Source organism: Lissotriton vulgaris, chromosome 3_1, assembly GCF_964263255.1.
Source record: "Lissotriton vulgaris chromosome 3_1, aLisVul1.2, whole genome shotgun sequence".
NCBI lineage: Eukaryota > Metazoa > Chordata > Amphibia > Caudata > Salamandridae > Lissotriton > Lissotriton vulgaris.
The window spans coordinates 667,246,837-667,265,299 of NC_141689.1; the positions used below are offsets into that span (position 1 = coordinate 667,246,837).

An 18,463-nucleotide genomic window follows, 5' to 3' on the forward strand; every position below is an offset into this window, starting at 1 on the left:
GAGAGTGCGCGCACCGGGTCGCGCACGAAAGTTTAGAAAAGCTATTTTTATTTACAGATACATTTCAATACGTTCAAAATAAGGCAAGGTACAGACTTTCTAATTCAGTACCGCTTTACAAGGAGTCTCTATGCAACCTGAACAGTCAAGAAAACGGCTTGTTTCCGAAAAAAATATTCCCAGAACTTTATTGACAAAAGTATAGGTTGCATTCACGATATAGTTCTGAATTAGCATTTTAAAAACCCATGAAATTCACTGAAAAAACCATAGGTTTTACGCACGTTATAGTTAGGAAGTAGCATTTAAAAAACCTATGAAATTCACTGAAAAAAACATAGGTTTTACACACGTTATAGTTAGGAAGTAGCATTTACAAAACCTATGAAATTCACTAAAAAACCCATAGGTTTTACACACGTTATAGTTAGGAAGTAGCATTTACAAAACCTATGAAATTCACTGAAAAAACCATAGGTTTGACACATGTTATAGTTAGATGGACATTTCACTCATATAAAACCAATGAAATTCCCCCATTATAGTTACTTCAGCTAACTATAACTCGCGCGCCCGCAATGCACTGCTGATGATGTCACATATTACATCACTCATCACATGGTCAGTGACATCACTCTTGACATCACTGATAACATCTAATATGTCACATATGTTGTCTCCAACATATAGGAATAGTATGTCACTGATTTAGGCATGTATGCAATATGTAAAAACTCTTAATGTACCATATTAACACTTAGACACTAAGACACTCTTGGTAATAATAAAGAAACAATAACCTATATAGATATAATGTTTCAATGATATAGCTACTCATCAACACATTCAGCCACTAAAATAGAAACTGATAGACAGACACAGATATGTATATATTTAAATATTACTCAGTAACTCATGTACTCATTAAGATATATTTAATCAGTCAGTTATAGAATCTGTTTTTCACCCAAAAAACAACCGGTTATACATTTATATACTACATTTTTGTTCAACCAACTTTCAGATCTACATATATAACATATATGTAATTTTTAAAACGAACCCATTTAATAGATGATGTCATGAGTGATGTGATGTGTGACATCATCAGCAGTGCATTGCGGGCGCGCGAGTTATAGTTAGCTGAAGTAACTATAACGGGGGAATTTCATTGGTTTTATATGAGTGAAATGTCCAGCTAACTATAACATGTGTCAAACCTATGTTTTTTTCAGTGAATTTCATAGGTTTTGTAAATGCTACTTCCTAACTATAACATGTGTAAAACCTATGGTTTTTTCAGTGAATATATATATATATAACCTACTGGCGGTCGCCAGTAGGTAGTTATAGGTAGGACCTAGCTACCATAGGGAATCCGCAACATTCTATTGAGAATAACTTTGGCGCCGGTAGAGGAATTTGCGTGTAATTTTCCAAAATTTAGGCCAGCTCCGCTCCGCTTCTTCCCTGGAAGTTTCGGGGGGATTCGTCAAGCGGGGGCCGACAAAAAAGTGGGGTCCCAAAACATGTTTTCCCCATGTTAATTTTTTTAGGACGAATAGACATGGCTACAGCCCGAACCGCTGAACGGAATTACACCAAACTTTGCAAAATATTAGGGACTGGTACGCAGAAGTGCCTTTTCTATATTTGGTGAAAATTGCTCCAGTGGTTTTACGAAAATTAGGTTCAAAAACACATATATATCTATATGCTCGCTTCCAGCGCTTACCGGTACGCAGACACGGAAGTGTGCGAGCGGAAAGCTGATTGGCTCTCGGGTGTCTGTCAACATTCTAAGCAGTCCGGAGAGTCCACCATCTTGTGTCTCGGTAGAATCGAGGTGAAAATAAAATGGGGGACCCTCCCTGACCCCCTAGGTTTTCTGAGGGGGGCCTTGAAGGACCCTGAAGGGCAAAAAATACATTTTATTTATTTTTTTAATTTTCGCGGGGTACGCGCTGGGTGCGTTTCCATGTACACTTCCCGTGATACACAGCCTGAGCGCACCACGGGGAAAAACTGTGTAAAAAATTAGAGTAAAAAAATAATTTAGAGTGCTTATAGGTAGGGTAGCTCTGAAAAGAGCTGTTGTGTTATGTGGGTGTTTTTTGTACCTACAAGTAGGTACCAATGCAGAGTCTCAAATTCAAGAGCAAGACTTTATTCCCCTCATCTGTAAAATGTACACCATCTCTCCTATAGATGCCTTGCATGTTGTAACGCAAGTTGTTGTGGTATATGGAACCCATACCATAGTCTCTGAGGAAAGCAGAAACAGATTTATTCACATGTTTCCTTGCTTTCTCAATCTCTGGACAAAATTGGTTGGACCAGTTCCATTTTTGCCTTTGGCATATATTAGAAAATACCAAGGCAGTTTTTAGAAAAAGTGACATCAATTGCCCAAAGATGTCCTTTAAAAGCATTTCCAGACCTACCCCAGTCAAAGTGCCCAGGTCATTGCCACCACAATGCACAATTATGAGGTCAGGGTGTGGTAGATGCATAAAGAATTTTACCAAATGGTATCAATTGGTGATTTCTCAATCCTCTCTGTCCAATCCACACAATGTCCACATTTGGTAAATCAAGGTTGCAAATACCTCTACTTGCATATTTTTCACTCCAGTGAACAAAGCTATGACCCACAAACCAGACTTTTGGCATCTTGAAGGTAGATGTGCTTGTATTCAGATGAGTTGTGGAAATGAAATGGCAGTTTGAAAGTAGGAGTTATGAAAAAGAAGTGGTTGAGATTCAGTGCACTTGGAAAAACAAGAAATGATTGGTGGTTTCTTAACATTCTCCATTGAAAATTAGGGTGTATGCATCTGCTTTTTGAAAGAAGTAATTCTAATGGTTGAGAAAAGGTCATTGAAAGAAACATTGCACATGATTAGCTACTACATTGAGAGGTCAAACACCCTTGCTGGATTCTTTTGCAGCATAGTATGATGAACTTTTCAACTCTGTGCTGAGTTAGGTGGGAGTTACCATGGTAACAGGGTGAATGAGCACTGGGGGGATGGGTGAATATTATGTGAATTTCAAAGTGTTGAAATGTAGAACCAATTAAAATGCTAGTTTGGTTTTGAAATAGTGTGGGAAGAATTTTAATTGGTTAAGTCCAGGAATATGTCTGAATAACTACAGGGAATCAGGGCCATTTCTGGTTGCAGTGTCTGAGGTGCATTTCAGAGATTCTGCTTAAGAAAATCTTGTGTGTGACTGACACTGTTCTAAATCTTCCAAAGCATTTTTAAAGGTGGGTAATTATTCTTTTAATAAAGATAGACTGCTGTCACCTATGCCTGCTGACAGTTTGCCTCTCTTAGCTTAAAGGGTACTCTGTATTTGTGTCTTACCTTACTCTGTGCCTGTGTGTTATCTCATATATGATTCATTTAATGAAGATAGACTGCTATATGCACTATGGGGAAGATTAAGAAGCATATTGTGCTTCTTTATTCTTGCATTGTGTGTCATGTTTTTTTGTAATGCTGTTAAAAAAATTAATGGTGCATATTTGAAATGTATTTTGGAAATGAGTTAGCTTTCTGACTTGTTTTGTAGTGGTCATTTAAATGGGATGTGGTCTGTGTCAAAAATGATTTACTATGGAAAATGTTTTCTGGTAAAATTTCTGGCTTTTAAATTTTGGTCAATGATTACATTGAGTGTCTGTGTGAAATAAGGAACTATATTTTCACATTTTTCAATAATGTCACCTGTGTCTGCTGACAGTTTGCGTCTCTTAGCTTAAAGGGTACTCTGTGCCCGTGTCTGACCTCACAAGTGTGATCCTTGTCAAAAATGTTAAAGCCAGGCTTTTACCATAAAACATTTCCCAGAATGAGATGAGACAGAGGCAAACAGACAAATGACACACACAAAAAGAGAGAGATGGGGCAGGCACAGAGTGAGATGATACACAGGCACAGAGTTAGGTGAGACACAGGCTCAGAGTAATATGAGACACAGACACAGAGTGAGATGAGGCACAGGCATCGAGTGAGATGAGACACGCAAAGAGAGATATGGCACACACAAAGAGAGAGATGGGGCAGGCACAGACTGAGATGAGACACAGGCACAGACTGAGATGAGACAAGCACAGAGTGAGATGAGACACAAGCACAGAGTGAGATGAGACACAGGCACAGAGTGACATAAGTCACAGGCACAGAGTGAGATGGTGCAGGCAGAGAGTAAGATTAATAATGAAACTGTACTGCACTGTTGCTGTGACACAGTTGTTGTGGTATAAACTAACTTATGTTGTAAACTACTGTTTATATTGTTTACTTATTGTAATTGCTATGTAGTATGTTTGTAGTGGTCTACAATATGTTATTTTTTCTTTACCACAAATTGTAATCATCTATAGAAATATAAAAGAATATGCCGACGAAGGAAAGATGACAAAAAAAATATAAACAAGATTTATGGTCCAAGAAAACACAAATACAAGACTCATCCAAAACACAATCTTCAGTGAAAAAAAATAATGCTCCTGGTAAGCAAACTAAGGACTTTTTAAGGAAGTTAATGAAATGTAAAAAAAAAATAGATGTTCTTTCAAAGAAAAATAACCCATCTGTAAATAGAAAGAAAAAACTGTGCCCCTCAAAAAATGTTAGACCTGTAGAAGGAGATGATATTGTCTATAGCAATAGAAGGAGAAATCAATTTATTGACATTCGTAGACGAATGCTTTATAACAGAATAGTTTCAAATGTATTAAAAATGTAAAGATGTATCAAAAGAAGACTGCTTTTTATAAGGAAAAAAAGCATAGTGAAGATTGTGGATGAAATGAAATGAAATGAAATTAATGAAACTTATATAGCGCACGACTTACCCTGGGGCATCTCCGCGCTTGCTTAGGGAACCCGTCCTGGTATTCCCCTGTGAGATAACCCTGGCAGGGTATCCACAAGGTGAAAGCCAGGCATCCCACCACGAGGGGCCGTTGTGGAGATTAAGCAAGCTATTGCCCAGAGTCGCAGAGTGTGAACCCATGAGTCGAGAAGGCACCGGAGCGAGAATTAACGAGTCCGTGGAATTTTTGAGCCCAAGACCCGCCGAGGCGGGGAATTGAACCCTGGTCACGGGCCGAACTCAAGCTCCAGGTCTGCCGCCTATAACCCCTGAGCCACACTTCTCCACAACACATCAGGCATTTAAAGTAAAAAATAAATTGTATGGTTTAGTAATCAATAGAATTCGTACACTAGATAAGGTAATCAATGTGTTCAAATCAAAATGTAAGTGATGTCGAGAGTTGAGGGGTCATGTCTGTCGGGAGCACCAACAAGCCTTGGCAACTGCAAACACCGTGGATGTTGAAGAAGGTGCAATGTCCGGACCAGCGAAGTCCAGGGAGCTCACCACAAGCAGGGGAATAAGGGCACGCACTGAGCAACCAGGGGAGCCCAAAAGAAACAAAGGTGACCCTCAACAGGACCCACAAGCCGGAGGCACTGGAGTAGCAAGACGACCTCAAGCAGCTCACAAATAGAAGCAGACCATGGTGCAGACAATGCGGTATGGACAAAGATTCTGGTCACTGGAGATGCTTTAGGTTGGGCTACTTGGAGCCCAAAGATATTGGTGGAAGGAAGCCAACAAGATTTTACAAGTCAGCACTGGGTACAGGGGTTCTGTTCCTGCAGCTCCTATGAGGGATGTTGGCCTCAAACTTGGTGAGAGGGCAGGGCAGGCCTTGAGAACTACCAAGAACCACCACCTGTGTTGCTGAGACTTTTGGAGTCCATGGGAGGTCAAGATCAGCGGAACACTCAGCTTAGTTGCGGTGCCTGCAGATACAGCAAAGTGACTCCTTCACACCAAGGGAGATTCCTTCAGGTGTCTTAGATGCACACAACCTTGGAATGTTCCTGTACGGTGCCCAGACAATGCAGCAGACTGGAAGGGAGACAAAGTTGAGTCTAAACAAAGCCCAGCGAAGTCCAGAGTGCCCAGAGGGCAGAGGTTTAAGTGGTGTCTGAATTGAATTGTGTCCTATGACCAATCTAGGTACCTACACCTAGGTAAGCCCTTAAGTACCCTGAGGAAAGGGTTGGGAAAATTCAGGGGGCCCTCCCAGGGTAGGGATTGGACAGAGGGGGATACTCCCATGTCCTTTGTCCAGTTTCATGCCAGAGCTGGAGCCAATGGGTCCCAGAGCTTGTGTGAACTGGACTATGCAAGGGAGCACTAAATGTGACCCTCATGCATACTGAATGGCGCTTTTAACTGCACTCACCCGACCCCAATACACTAAATTCTGTCTGGGAGGTGGTCACACCTCCCAATGACAGGATACCTATTGTTCTGTCTTCCCCTGCTCGAGCTTGGCTCAGCAGCAGGAGGGCAGAATTGTGTCTCTGGTCGGCAGCAGCCATGTTGTGCTGTCCGGGTGTAGAAAAGTGGTACCGGGAGCACTGAGAGCCTAGTGGAGCGCTCTCCCAGGGCTTGAAGCATACCTCCCACATTGTTTACAGTGTGGGAGGTATGATTCCAACATGTTTGATACCAAACATTATAAGATTCGTTGCAGCCAATTTCGAAATGGTCATCGCATAATGATGCGGTGCCCCTCTATATGGTATATAGCTGCTTCATCTACAACCCGGGAGAATAGACTCCCTAGGCTGTAATGTTTGGATGGGCTGTAGGGTTTAGACAGGGGGGAATACTTTCATCTCCTTTGTCCAGTTTCACGCCAGAGCAGGAGCCAATGGCTCCCAGAGCTGGTTTAAACTGGACAATGCAAGGAGGCATCAAATGTGCCCCTCATGCAGACTGAGTGGTGCTGGCAAGCACACTCACCCAGCCCCTATACACTAAATTCTATCTGGGAGTTGGTCACACCTCCCTGTGAAAGGATACCTATTGTTCTGCCTTCTCCTGCTCGAGCTTGGCTCAGCAGCAGGAGGGCAGAATTGTGTCTCTGGTCAGCAGCAGCCGTGTTGTGCTGTCCGGGTGTAGAAAAGTGGTACCGGGAGCACTGAGAACCTAATGGAGGGCTCTCCCAGTGCTTGGAATCATACCTTCCAGGCCATTTATAGTGTGGGAGGTATGATTCCAATATGTTTGATACCAAACACGATAGGATTCCTTGCAACCGATTTCCAGAGGGTCATCGAGTAATGAAGCGTTGCCTCTCTATGTGGTATATGGCGGCTTCACTTACAGCCCGGTAGAATGGACTCCATAGGCTGTAGGGGAGTCCTGCTCGTGCAGGGCCACCCTCACCCATAGAATCAAGCACCCTTTCCTCAGGATTGTAAAGGCATGGCTTATAGGTTTTAAGTGCAGTGACGCTAGATATAGAGAACCTGTATCTTTATAAGTGGTGCTAGCACCAGCTTACACAGGCTGCAATGGCAGGCCTGTAGTTACAGTTTGAATGGTCTCCCATGGGTGGCATAATAAATGCTTCAGCCCATGGGGGACCTCTGGGGTACCAATGCCCTAGATACCGCAGTATCATATACTAGGGACTGATAAGGGTACCTCAGTATCCAATCCGGGATGTACCTAAGTACTGAACATAACAAGTTAGGGGAGTAAGCAGAGAGATCGGGGTCCTGATTAGCATGATCCCAGTCAGACTTGTCAGAAACAGCATTACATCAAGCAAAAAGTGGAGGTAACCATGCAGAAGGATCCTACCTTCATTCAGTACCTTAGCAACGTCAGCAATGAACAATTTTCCCCTTATCCAATCCACTCAATGTGTCAATATCAAGCACCAGTTAATGCAATGAGAACATTACTGTAATTCTCAATTCTCAATTATTTAACCATGAATAAAAAGAAAAGAAAGTGAGCCAACCACTCTTTTCCTTGGTTCTCCAGACCCCATTATGAAGGAAAAATAATCTAATAGTGATGTTAAAAATATGCAGTTATTAGCACTCATGCACCAACCTCAATAACCTTAGAGGAGAGACAAGACTATACAACCATCACTTCTTAATCATAAAGGCCTCTTAAATCATTTATCTAACTTATACTGTGACAACCAACTGAGACACTCTATGAAGATGTAAAATGTCCAATAACTTAAAGATCTAGAGGTCAAATGTAAAGACAGTTATTCAACATCCATGTTACATCTGCTTAACTCTCTTGCCACTATTTCCCACATACTTGAATCTTTAATCGAAACCTCCTGGGGACCTTCCATCACAAACATAACATGTATATTGATATAGCACAGGTTCATCTGTGGCTATCTTGGTGCTAAAAAAAGATGTTATTGTTACCCAACTCAATGGAAATCACTTTAACAGTCTCAGAAGTGTGAAAATAATTGTGAACCCAATGATATGCAAACCTGTAAACTTCAAGTCAAACAGATATCCCTGAAGTTGATTAATCAAACTACTGAGTCACCGAGTTGGCCTTAACATAAATTTCTCTTCACGTGTGGCTCAGGGGTTAGAGGCGGCAGACCTGGAGCTTGAGTTCGGCCCTGGACCAGGGTTCAATTCCCCGCCTCGGCGGGTCTTGGGCTCAATAATTCCACGGACTCGATAATTCTCGCTCCGGTGCCTTCTCGACTCACGGGTTCACACTCTGCGACTCTGAGCAATAGCTTGCTTAATCTCCACACCGGCCCCTCGCGGTGGGATGCCTGGCTTTCACCTTGTGGATACCCTGCCAGGGTTATCTCACAGGGGAATACCAGGACGGGTTCCCTAAGCAAGCGCGGAGATGCCCCAGGGTAAGTCATGCGCTATATAAGCTTCATACATTTACATTTACTTGATGACATCTCACACCTTGCTAATAATCTCTATGCTAACATAAACTGTATCTTAAGTACTTATATTTGAGAACTGAGTCGGTCCTATTTTCTGACTTATGTACTTAAACATAACAGTGCGATTGACTCCAGCAATGTCCCGGAGAGTAGCCCTGTGATTATTGATTGTAAATTGCAGCATATCAACTGTAAGGCTAAGCAAACTCATTCTTCAACTGACAATGTTATGAGATTAATCGGTTCACCCCAGAGCAGGGCCTAAATACCTTGGTACAATTCATTGTTCTTCCAAGACTTGACTATGACAAATCCTTATTAAATGGTCTACCAAAAATGCACCTGGCTCCACAGACGTCAGGTGTGCATGCGGTGTCTGGCTTTGTCTGATTAAGGAAAAACTGTCACCACATCTCCCGTATCTAGCTTACACTCCAACAGCTTCCCATCAAAATTAGATCAATATAGAAAATATCGTTCAATGCTTACAATTTCAAAAGTCTGTAGGAAATGTGTAATCATTCCAACTGGTACTCCTGGAATTAAAACATAACAATGCACTATGGCCCAGTCCTTTTCTGACTGTGCTATATAAATTTGAATTAAAATGTTCCGTGCTCTCTGCATCAATATATCACATGCTGTATTCAAGATGGGCTCTAAACTTCTTTTGAAAGGCCTTACTAAACTTGATCCCACTAACTGACCGTTTGACTATTCCTTTACCTTGATTGTTCATGTTATGCTCTACTCCTTCTAGCTATTCTTTTGCTTTGAGACTGCCTGCCTCGTCCTCCTACTCATTTGTGCAATCCTTTCCCGTCCCCATCCTTCATTCCATCTCAATGCTTAATCCATTCCAGTGGTTGCCAATGGTGGGAACAAGCACTCACTTTTTAAGAGAATAATGGTTTCTTTACTATAAGATTATGTTCCAGAGCAAGACAGATACAAGCAGTGAAAGGAGAAAGGAGTAAAAGACATGTTAGAAATGGTGTTTCTGGTTGGCAAGGGCATGCACCTAAGCCAGGCAGAACCCACCACCATTATAAGGGCAAGCAATCTATACAACAACGATATGCTGTGCTTACCCTCTGGTAGCTTGGCGCAGAGCAGGCTGGCCTAATATCAGAGGCATTGTGTAAAGTGTTTGAGCAACACACTCACACAGACACACAATACACCACAAAAGAGACTCCACACAGGATTATATAAAAATATATACAATATATTATACATGGAAAAAGGCATAAACGACATCTATCAGTAAAACTCTAGGGCATGTAATGCAAATCAGATTGTGAAAATACACATATATTAGAATAAGGCCGCCTGCAAAGGAGCGCAGATGGCTAGTCGGGGTCCACCCACGTAGTACCTTTGCTCCTGGGAAATTGCGGGCACTTCCGATAGAGTCTACCCCGTTCTCCTTCCTGGGGACATGGAGAGCTGCCTCTGGCCTTCACTCGTTACCCATGAGTGTTGCAGCAACCTCCTTCCACTAACGTGGGAGGCGGGTGCTGCAGTCGTTCAGGCCCCTCATTCTGGATGAACACTAGTGTTACTTTAGCAATCAAACGTTGCTGGAAGGGAATGGGGTTGCACTAGTGAGGGACTTCACTCGTGCCGATGGCGGAACAGGCCACAGAGAGCGGGTGCCTCATCACGGCACTCCTGCTTCAAGGGCCACTCTTCCACAATGGGTAGCGGTCGGCACGTGCTACCCTCTGTGCAAGCAGTGCTCAACCTGCACTAATCAAAAATGATTGTCAGTGGCCAGACTCACGAGTCCCGCGATCAATGGTAGGTGGTGGGAGGTAATCCTTGTGACTCCTCAACAACCCCCAAAAGAACAGGGAGTAGGCATGCCACATTCCCTGGATAGCAGTAGCGAGGCACCAGGGCAGAGAACAGTAAGCAGGCCAGCAGATGCAAGCACTTTGTGAAGTGTCAGTCTCTACAGCAGCTTAGCAGGCAGGCCAGCATAACAAAGCATGTAGTCCCAATGGTGATTTCCCCTGGCTGCAAAACAGTTCCCTGGCAATGTGCAGTTTGTAGAGCCAGCAGCTTCTGGTTACAAATCCAAGCTGTGTCTAAATTCGTGGGGCCAGAGCCCTTGTACATATACTCAAAAATATCTTTGTTCAAGGGGGAACTTCAAAGGGAACTTTTAGAAGTGCACAATAATTCCTTTCGAACCAGCACTGGCTCTAGACATCAGTAGGGGGTAAACCAGCTCTCTTTTTGTGAGGGCAGGATAGAACTTATACAACTGTAAAGTGCGAGCACCCTCTCCCAGCCCAGGAAGACAATCAGTATGCAGATGAATACAGATGTAACCCTATCACACCCAACCATTACTCTGTTGTGGCTGCCTGGAAAGTATGCACCAAGTGCAGGCATCACCCAGCTTTAGACATGGATTGGGGTCAGGCTGCAAAGTACAAAGAGTCAAAAGCACAGAGAAATGCCCACTTTCTAAAACTGGCTTTTCTAAAATAGTAATGTAAAATCCAATTGCACCAGTAAGCAGGATGTATCACTATCGTTCTAAACATACCAAACATGGCAATGCTACTCTTTTCAGATCAGGAATTATCACTTTGTATATACAGGAATTCCCAATTATAGCCTATGAGAGGATTTGGCCTCACAACAGTGAGAAACAAAATAGATTGTCACTTCCAGGACGTGACACACAATAAAGGCAAATTTCAAACCTTTTACTCTCACAGCACCCTGCCCATAGGTATACCCCGGGCCTACCTTAGGGGTGATCTCTGGGTTATAAAAGGGGAGGTAAAGGCTTGGCAGGTAGTTTTAAATGCCAAGTCAAAGTGGCAGTAAACTGTGCATGCAGGCACTGCCGTGGCAGGTCTGAGGCATGTTTGAAAGGCTATGTCTATGGGTGGACAAGCAGCACTGCAGGCCCACTAGAAGCATTTAGTTTACTAAGTATATGGTATACCACTTTACAAGGGACTCAAGTATGCCAAACAGGTGTAAATCAATCATATCATGTTTCAGTGGGAGAGCACATGCATGTTAGCACCGATTAGTAGTGGTAAAGTGCCCTGTGCCTTTAAGCCAACAAAAAGGTCAGAAAAATCGGCGCAGGAAGGCAAAAGGTTTGGGGATAACCCTGCTAAAAGGACCAGGCTCAACAACATGTAAGAAAACTATGACAAAGACAAAAGCAGGGATCAAAATGAACCTGCAAGAATGAGGTAAAGAAGCAGAAAGTGAAGGGTGGTAAAAGATAGCAGAATAAGGGCAATAAAGACTAGGCAACTTTGGTAATATGAAATCCCACCAATCAGTATTATGCTCTTTAGAAAGCCCCTGGGCTCCTGCATTTTCTATTTAGAAAATAGCCACCCCGTTTCCTCTAATTTTTCCACAAGTTGACTGTTTAAACCTTTCCCCTCATATATCTTCCCTTTCTCTCAATATCTTATCCTTTCTTCAGCACGATCCCTATTTGGTGTCTTTAACACATTTGTAAGTAATGGTTTTAAAAGGGTTTGCTCATAATCTTCACCTTCCTGTATAATATCTCTAATTACCTTTACACACTGTCCTCTATAGCTATATGAGCCTGTACTCCTTTTTAATGTACATTTTAGTCTGTACCATTTTTCTTGAATTATACCGTAGTTAATATTTTTGTATGTATAATTACCTAGGCAGTTGATAATTCTAGATATGGTAGGATTATACAATTCTAGTAACGATAAGAGTAATACATTTGTGCAATAGAAGCAGAATTTCATTTTACCAGGTTCTTTTTGAAGTCAAGAAAATGATCACTTTGGAGCTCTTTTTCATTTAGCAAGTGCTGTAATTTTAATCCTGTAGGAGTATTTAAACCTTGCATTACCAGTTTATTTGCAACTTTTTGATGCATTGTTTTCTCTGTCGACAGCCTTGAAAAAGCTACTAGGTTGTGAAAAGTGTCGAGTGTTCAAAATCATGATCATAACAAATGAAAGCTATGCACTGAAATATTTACAATGATTCTGGTACTGCCACATCACATAAAGCATATATTGTTAAACTCCAGGTTTATACATTAGATAGCCGAAGGCTTAAATGACCTTTCACCTTCATGTTTCACAATTTCAAGTTGTTCCATTCAAGCTTCCATTGCAATTCGAACTACACAAAATGTTGGTTTATGATTTTTTTCTTTTGAATTAAAGAATTCCCGCACGTTCCAGTATTTATAAGGGTCACATGATGAATAAATAATCTAATTACAACGTAGTGACATCGACACGTGTGTGTACGATTCCTTGCCGGTATTAGTTGGGTGAAACATATGCAGATTATCTGGACTATTATTTTGAGTTCTTCGGGTGATGTTAATCTGACTGCCAAGTAAATAATGAACTGTGTAAATAATTCCAAAAAGGTCTTTATAAACAGTATTGGAGTAGTCTTTGACCACAGCAGCACGCAATATAAAGTCGAAAAAGACAAAAATGGGTCGAAAAGGTTCACATTTTGCCATAATATGTTCAATAGGGTTGTGTGAAATTCCTTGTTTCCTGTCAGCAATAAGTAGATACGAAACCGTGGGCAATTTCACAGTTTCCACATCCGCCTGCCCTAGAATGGAAAAGTGACAAAATGCTAGAGAACTGCCAGCCAAAAAGAGCATTCCTTGTACCGGGCATTGACCAATCACTATAGGAGGAATGTTCGTGCCGCTTGGCACTGTCAGGGCCCGCCAGTGATATTATCTAATGGTAATCACATAAAGTTAATTAGAATATCTTGTCTTTATCTGTATTTCAAGCAAACTTTCCCAGCAGGAGCATTTGAGTGTAGTGCCTGCCTTCGAGGAGCACCCACATAACAGCTGATGGGTATCCCTGTGTTCCTAGGTAGATAATCAGTATAATGGATTATAGCCAAGTCCTACTTCCTTTCAATGGAAATGTATACATTTCCATTGAAAGGAATGTCCATATTTCACCTTTCTTCACTTTTTTTTGCACTGCATGAGCACCTTGTTTATCACCATTACACTTGTACATTCTGTTTTTCTCAAAAAATTCTTTGTGTTTCAAAAAAAGGTGCTACCATTTTAGCTACAAGGATTGGTAAAATTATTTGCGTAACACAAACATGAAAAAATTAGCCTGGTCTTCTATTATTGTATTAAATGCGAGTTAACATGGAGGAAGAAATAGGGCTCTCTCAATGAAATCCTTACATATATTTGAAATAACCCCGACAGAACCACTTGTGATTATACTGCCAGGGGGGCCCTGCAGGCAGGTGTGCACACATGTGCATAAGTTGATTTGAAGTGCACAATCAGGGATATACAGGCAATATATTTACCTTAAAGCGCATAGCATTAAGGTAAATACACCGCCCATCCCTTGGAGGTACTTAGGCAACTGTGTTTCTGTTTTTGTTTCTGCCCACGGAGCAACAGACCTGTTCAAATACCGCAAAATGGGCAGGATATGCGCATACTTCCTGCATTTCGTATGCCACGTGGGACTTCTTTCACCTGTCTAGCATGTACCAGTCTCAGAATGGAAGCAGCAGCACCTGTCTGTACACTTACCTCGACTGACCACAACTTAGAGAATACTTCTGCCCCCCACCACTATATGAACACATGGAGACAAAACTGATTCATCTACGTCCAACAAACCCTTATGAGGACGATTTTCTTTTTGTCTTCCTGCAGCAGCCAGCTGGGCAACATTTCAGATGTGATGTACACAATCTTTGCCTCCACCCCTCCAATGAGGTATGGGAAACCCTGCCTACCGTGGGGCATGGTCCTGTAAATATCTTTAATGGGTAGTTGTTATCACTCAAAAAAGATCCTGACTCAGCCTACTAAATGGATGTCGAAGTATTTTGTTTTGAAGGTTGATCCTACCCCTAAGGATACTCTAAGCTGGCCATTTTACTTTCATGATTCCTGGGTAAGGATGAAGGCTTCTCAAAACTTTTTGGTAGGGAGCAACGTCTGCAGGGTTAGGGACACAGTACCTTGAACCCGCTTCTGAATAATGCATCCTCCTAATAAATGCTTGTCCACATAAGGCACAGAGGCCACAGTCAACAGTGAGCTGTTCTCTAGGCAACCCCACAAGAGGAGTTTTAACCTTGGCCCCATGCCACAAAAAAATATTAATGTCACAACGAGATAATTTTCTGTTCGTTAAAATCGTAAGTCAGATTCAGGAAAATTCACAAGCCCAAAAATAATTATTTGCCATTGTTGTACTTTATGATAGGGCAAGGGCACCTTCGACCAACCCAAGTAATGCAAGGATTGCAAGATCCCATGAGCTTTCTGTAACGGAATTGTGTGTCCCCATTGAGTTGTAAGAGCATTTTATTTACAGTACTAATAAATAACATAAGTTGAATATGATGCGCTATTTAAAATACAAGGTTGTACTAATATCCTTATTACAATTGTTTGTTATTTACATTTTTTTTTTACCACGATTTAAAAGCAAGATCGCCATTATCAATGTTGCTACCATTCATTTTGAGCAGGCTGTGCTTGTCCAATAGCATTTTAGGTAAATAGATCTTTCAGCACCATCACAAGTGACCTATCACTGGATTTTCCAGGATTTCTGTGTTCCATAGAAGAATGATGCTACAAGATCTTGCTTGAGTTCAGGGCTCTCTCGGGATTGAACCCGAGAGCAAGACGGACCTGGACCAATTGAAGCTCAGTTGGTTTGGATGGTATTATTGTAGTTGTATAGTGCATCACGGATGTATGACGTTACAACGCATACTTTTACCACGCATACCATTACAACGCGGTATTTACAACGCATACCGTTACAACGCATAGCGCTTAGAGGTGCTGGATAGTGGTAAGTATAATTTTATATTCCAACTCCAGTCCCCGTGGACACTAGGGAAGGTGTTGGATATAAAATTATACTTATTCCCTATCCTACAGCGCCCCCCAGCGCAATGCGTTGTAATGGTATGCGTGGTAAGGCCTGCGTTGTAGTGGTAGTGCGTGGTAAAAACTTTGTTGTAAACGTTGTATACCGTGCATCACACCCCAGCTAAGGCCACTAGGTACTTCGATTACAATCGGAGTCATAGAGCTCTTTTGGAGTGTGTGGTATAAAGGATGTGGGATATAGTTTGCACTTGATTTGGTAAAGTCTTGGCTTTTACCTATGTTGGCACATAAATGAATTGCACTGCACCATTGTTTTTAACAGGGGATGCCCCGGAGTATAGGACAATAGAGCATTTACCACTGTTTTAATGTGCTTTTATACGAGGAATAAAGGGACATGGTTTGTGCAAGTGGACTTTCCCTAGATTCCACAGAAGGTCTACTTTCTAGAAATAGTTCTCTCAAGATTTCTGCTTTTCAAATTACGCATGGGACATTCATGCATTTCACAAAGCTCTACTAAATTACTTTTGCTTCTTACCTTAGCGGGTGGTACATTTTACAGCCTGGCAAAGTGAAAAGTGAAACAAAATTAAACTCTGCCCCATTTAAGTGCTAATATTAGGCTTTTTGGCCTGTTTAATGGCAAAAAAGTGGCACCCATCGGCAGAAAAGGGTAATGCATTCCTACCCACCTTTCTCAAGTGTGGGGGGCCCATAACCCTACCCTAGGATGGGCGAAGGCCCTAAGCATCCTTTCTGTCCCACTGTTCTCTCCAAGGAAGGCATGACAGTCAGCGCAGCTGCACACGCTGCTTACAAAATTACAGAAAAAACTCCAGCGCATCCAAAACGCGTCAGCTAGACTCATACTAGACATCCCGCGCCAAGATCACATCACCGGACATCTAAAAGACCTCCACTGGCTTCCCGTCAGCAAAAGAATTACATTCCACCTTCTCACCCACGCACACAAGGCCCTCTACAATCTAGGACCCGAATGCCTCAACACTCGACTGTACTTCTACAAACCCACCCGTCAACTAAGATCGTCCAATCAAGCCCTCGCCGCAGTCCCGCGCTTCCAGAAATCCACCATGGGTGGCAGATCCTTCTCCTTCCTGGCCGCCAAGACTTGGAACTCACTCCCCACCCACCTCCGCCTTACTCAGAACCACATCTCCTTCAGAAAAGAGCTCAAAACCTGGCTAATCGACAAATAATGTACCCCTCCCCCTAGCGCCTTGAGACCCTCTGGGTGAGTAGTGCGCTATACAAATGCCTGAACTTGAACTTGAACTTGAAGAGGACTTTTCAGAATTAGAACAAATGCATGTTGCACCATTTTCATTGTCTCCATACTAGGGAACCATACAGACTGCCCAGAACTAAAGAAATCCGCGAATTGTTTAATTGAGCAAGCTCATGGAGCAAGGTTCTGGCTGTGTTTAACCAGAAATGAAGCACTTAAACGTTCCAGTCTTCAAATCTGAAAGACAGAACTCAGTTTGAGCAGCGTCATTTTGTTTCATTTATTGAAATTGCCAAAAAATCAGAACCAGGTATCTCTACGAACTTCACAAAAGTAATGCACATGATGTGCATTAATTTCATACTCCGTTTCCTCCGTTTTCATTTTTGGCAAAAACAGGCACCGGGACAAAATAACTTGGGTACATTCACTATTTGCAGAACGTGCGCACAACTGATTTGATTTGTTCTTTGCATACACCTTGGCAAAGGGTGCCTAATGGCACGAGGTATGATTTCACATACTATGTGGCAACAAGTGTAATTCCGTAATACCTGAAACATCACTGGCATATATGAGGAGAACATTGTCATGAACATCATATCGAACTGTTACCTTGCATGATAGCTAGTAAGCTGAAGAACACCAGGTACCCCACGGCGTTGTTGCACGATTGCAAACACCGTGGCGTGAAGCGGCCCCATCCGCAGGGCCCCTCTGTGTACTTGTCGTCCTGCGCCGTGTACTGCCGGTTGGATATTTCCGGTACATGCTCTGGTTCGGGCTCGCGGTATAACCTGAGGCTGGCTACCCTCGTCAGCCCCACCTCGTCGAGCGAGACGAAGACCGGGTTGTCAACGCCGTCCGTCATAGCGCTAGCAGAGTTCACTTCTGAGCGCTAGGCTGTATAACTTCCTCTGTGAGGCCCGCTAAGGCTCCCGGCTCGAGAAGGGGCGTGCAATCACGGGCTCCAGTTCCCTTCCATTGTTCACCTGTCTGACTGGGCGCTTGGGTGTACCTGTGTGTATCGCCTCCTCGTGCCTCAGGTGGCAGCAGGGAGAAGGCTCTGACACTCATTTATAGTCCTTACGCGATCCGCCCTATCAGCCATCCTGGGCGGTAAACAGTTGAACTGGCTTCATTTCCACGACTCTCGTAACAATTACAACTGATCTGGAAAAAAAGATATCTTTCTTGAGTCATCTTTCGTAATCATGCGTGTCAGTGTTGACAAATGTCCCCGACACTCCTCCCACCCCCTGAAGCAATAGGAGGAGGAAGTGGGCAGGTGCACAGGCCCCGCCCTCTGAAAGTATTTTAAAGGTTGTGTGCGTCTGATTGCAGAGCCATCTTCGCATCATCATCTCACAAGGAAGTTACCAATACAACCAATGCTAGTTATTTGGCACTTGGCAGGGGCTCCTAATAATTACTTTACATTGTGCACGTGTTTCTTTTAAGCGAAATGCTTTAGTCACAAAATGTTTCTTGTCATAACTTTTAAGTGCAGTTTTACTTG

At 42.6% G+C, this 18,463-nt stretch overlaps 1 protein-coding gene across 3 annotated transcripts in view; it reads right to left on the minus strand.

Moving 5' to 3' along the window:
- LOC147726898 (solute carrier organic anion transporter family member 4C1-like) overlaps positions 1-18,198 on the minus strand; it is a 575,548-nt gene extending 557,350 nt beyond the window's left edge. For 2 of the 3 annotated variants that reach the window (XM_086960968.1, XM_086960970.1), the window contains exon 1: positions 17,560-18,012. In XM_086960968.1, coding sequence (XP_086817094.1) covers positions 17,560-17,815 — 256 coding nt within the window. In that variant the 5' untranslated portion in view covers positions 17,816-18,012. Of the gene's footprint in view, positions 1-17,559 lie in introns of all 3 variants that reach the window. The other variant, XM_086960969.1, reaches the window with a different exon arrangement.
- Positions 18,199-18,463: the final 265 nt, after the last annotated feature.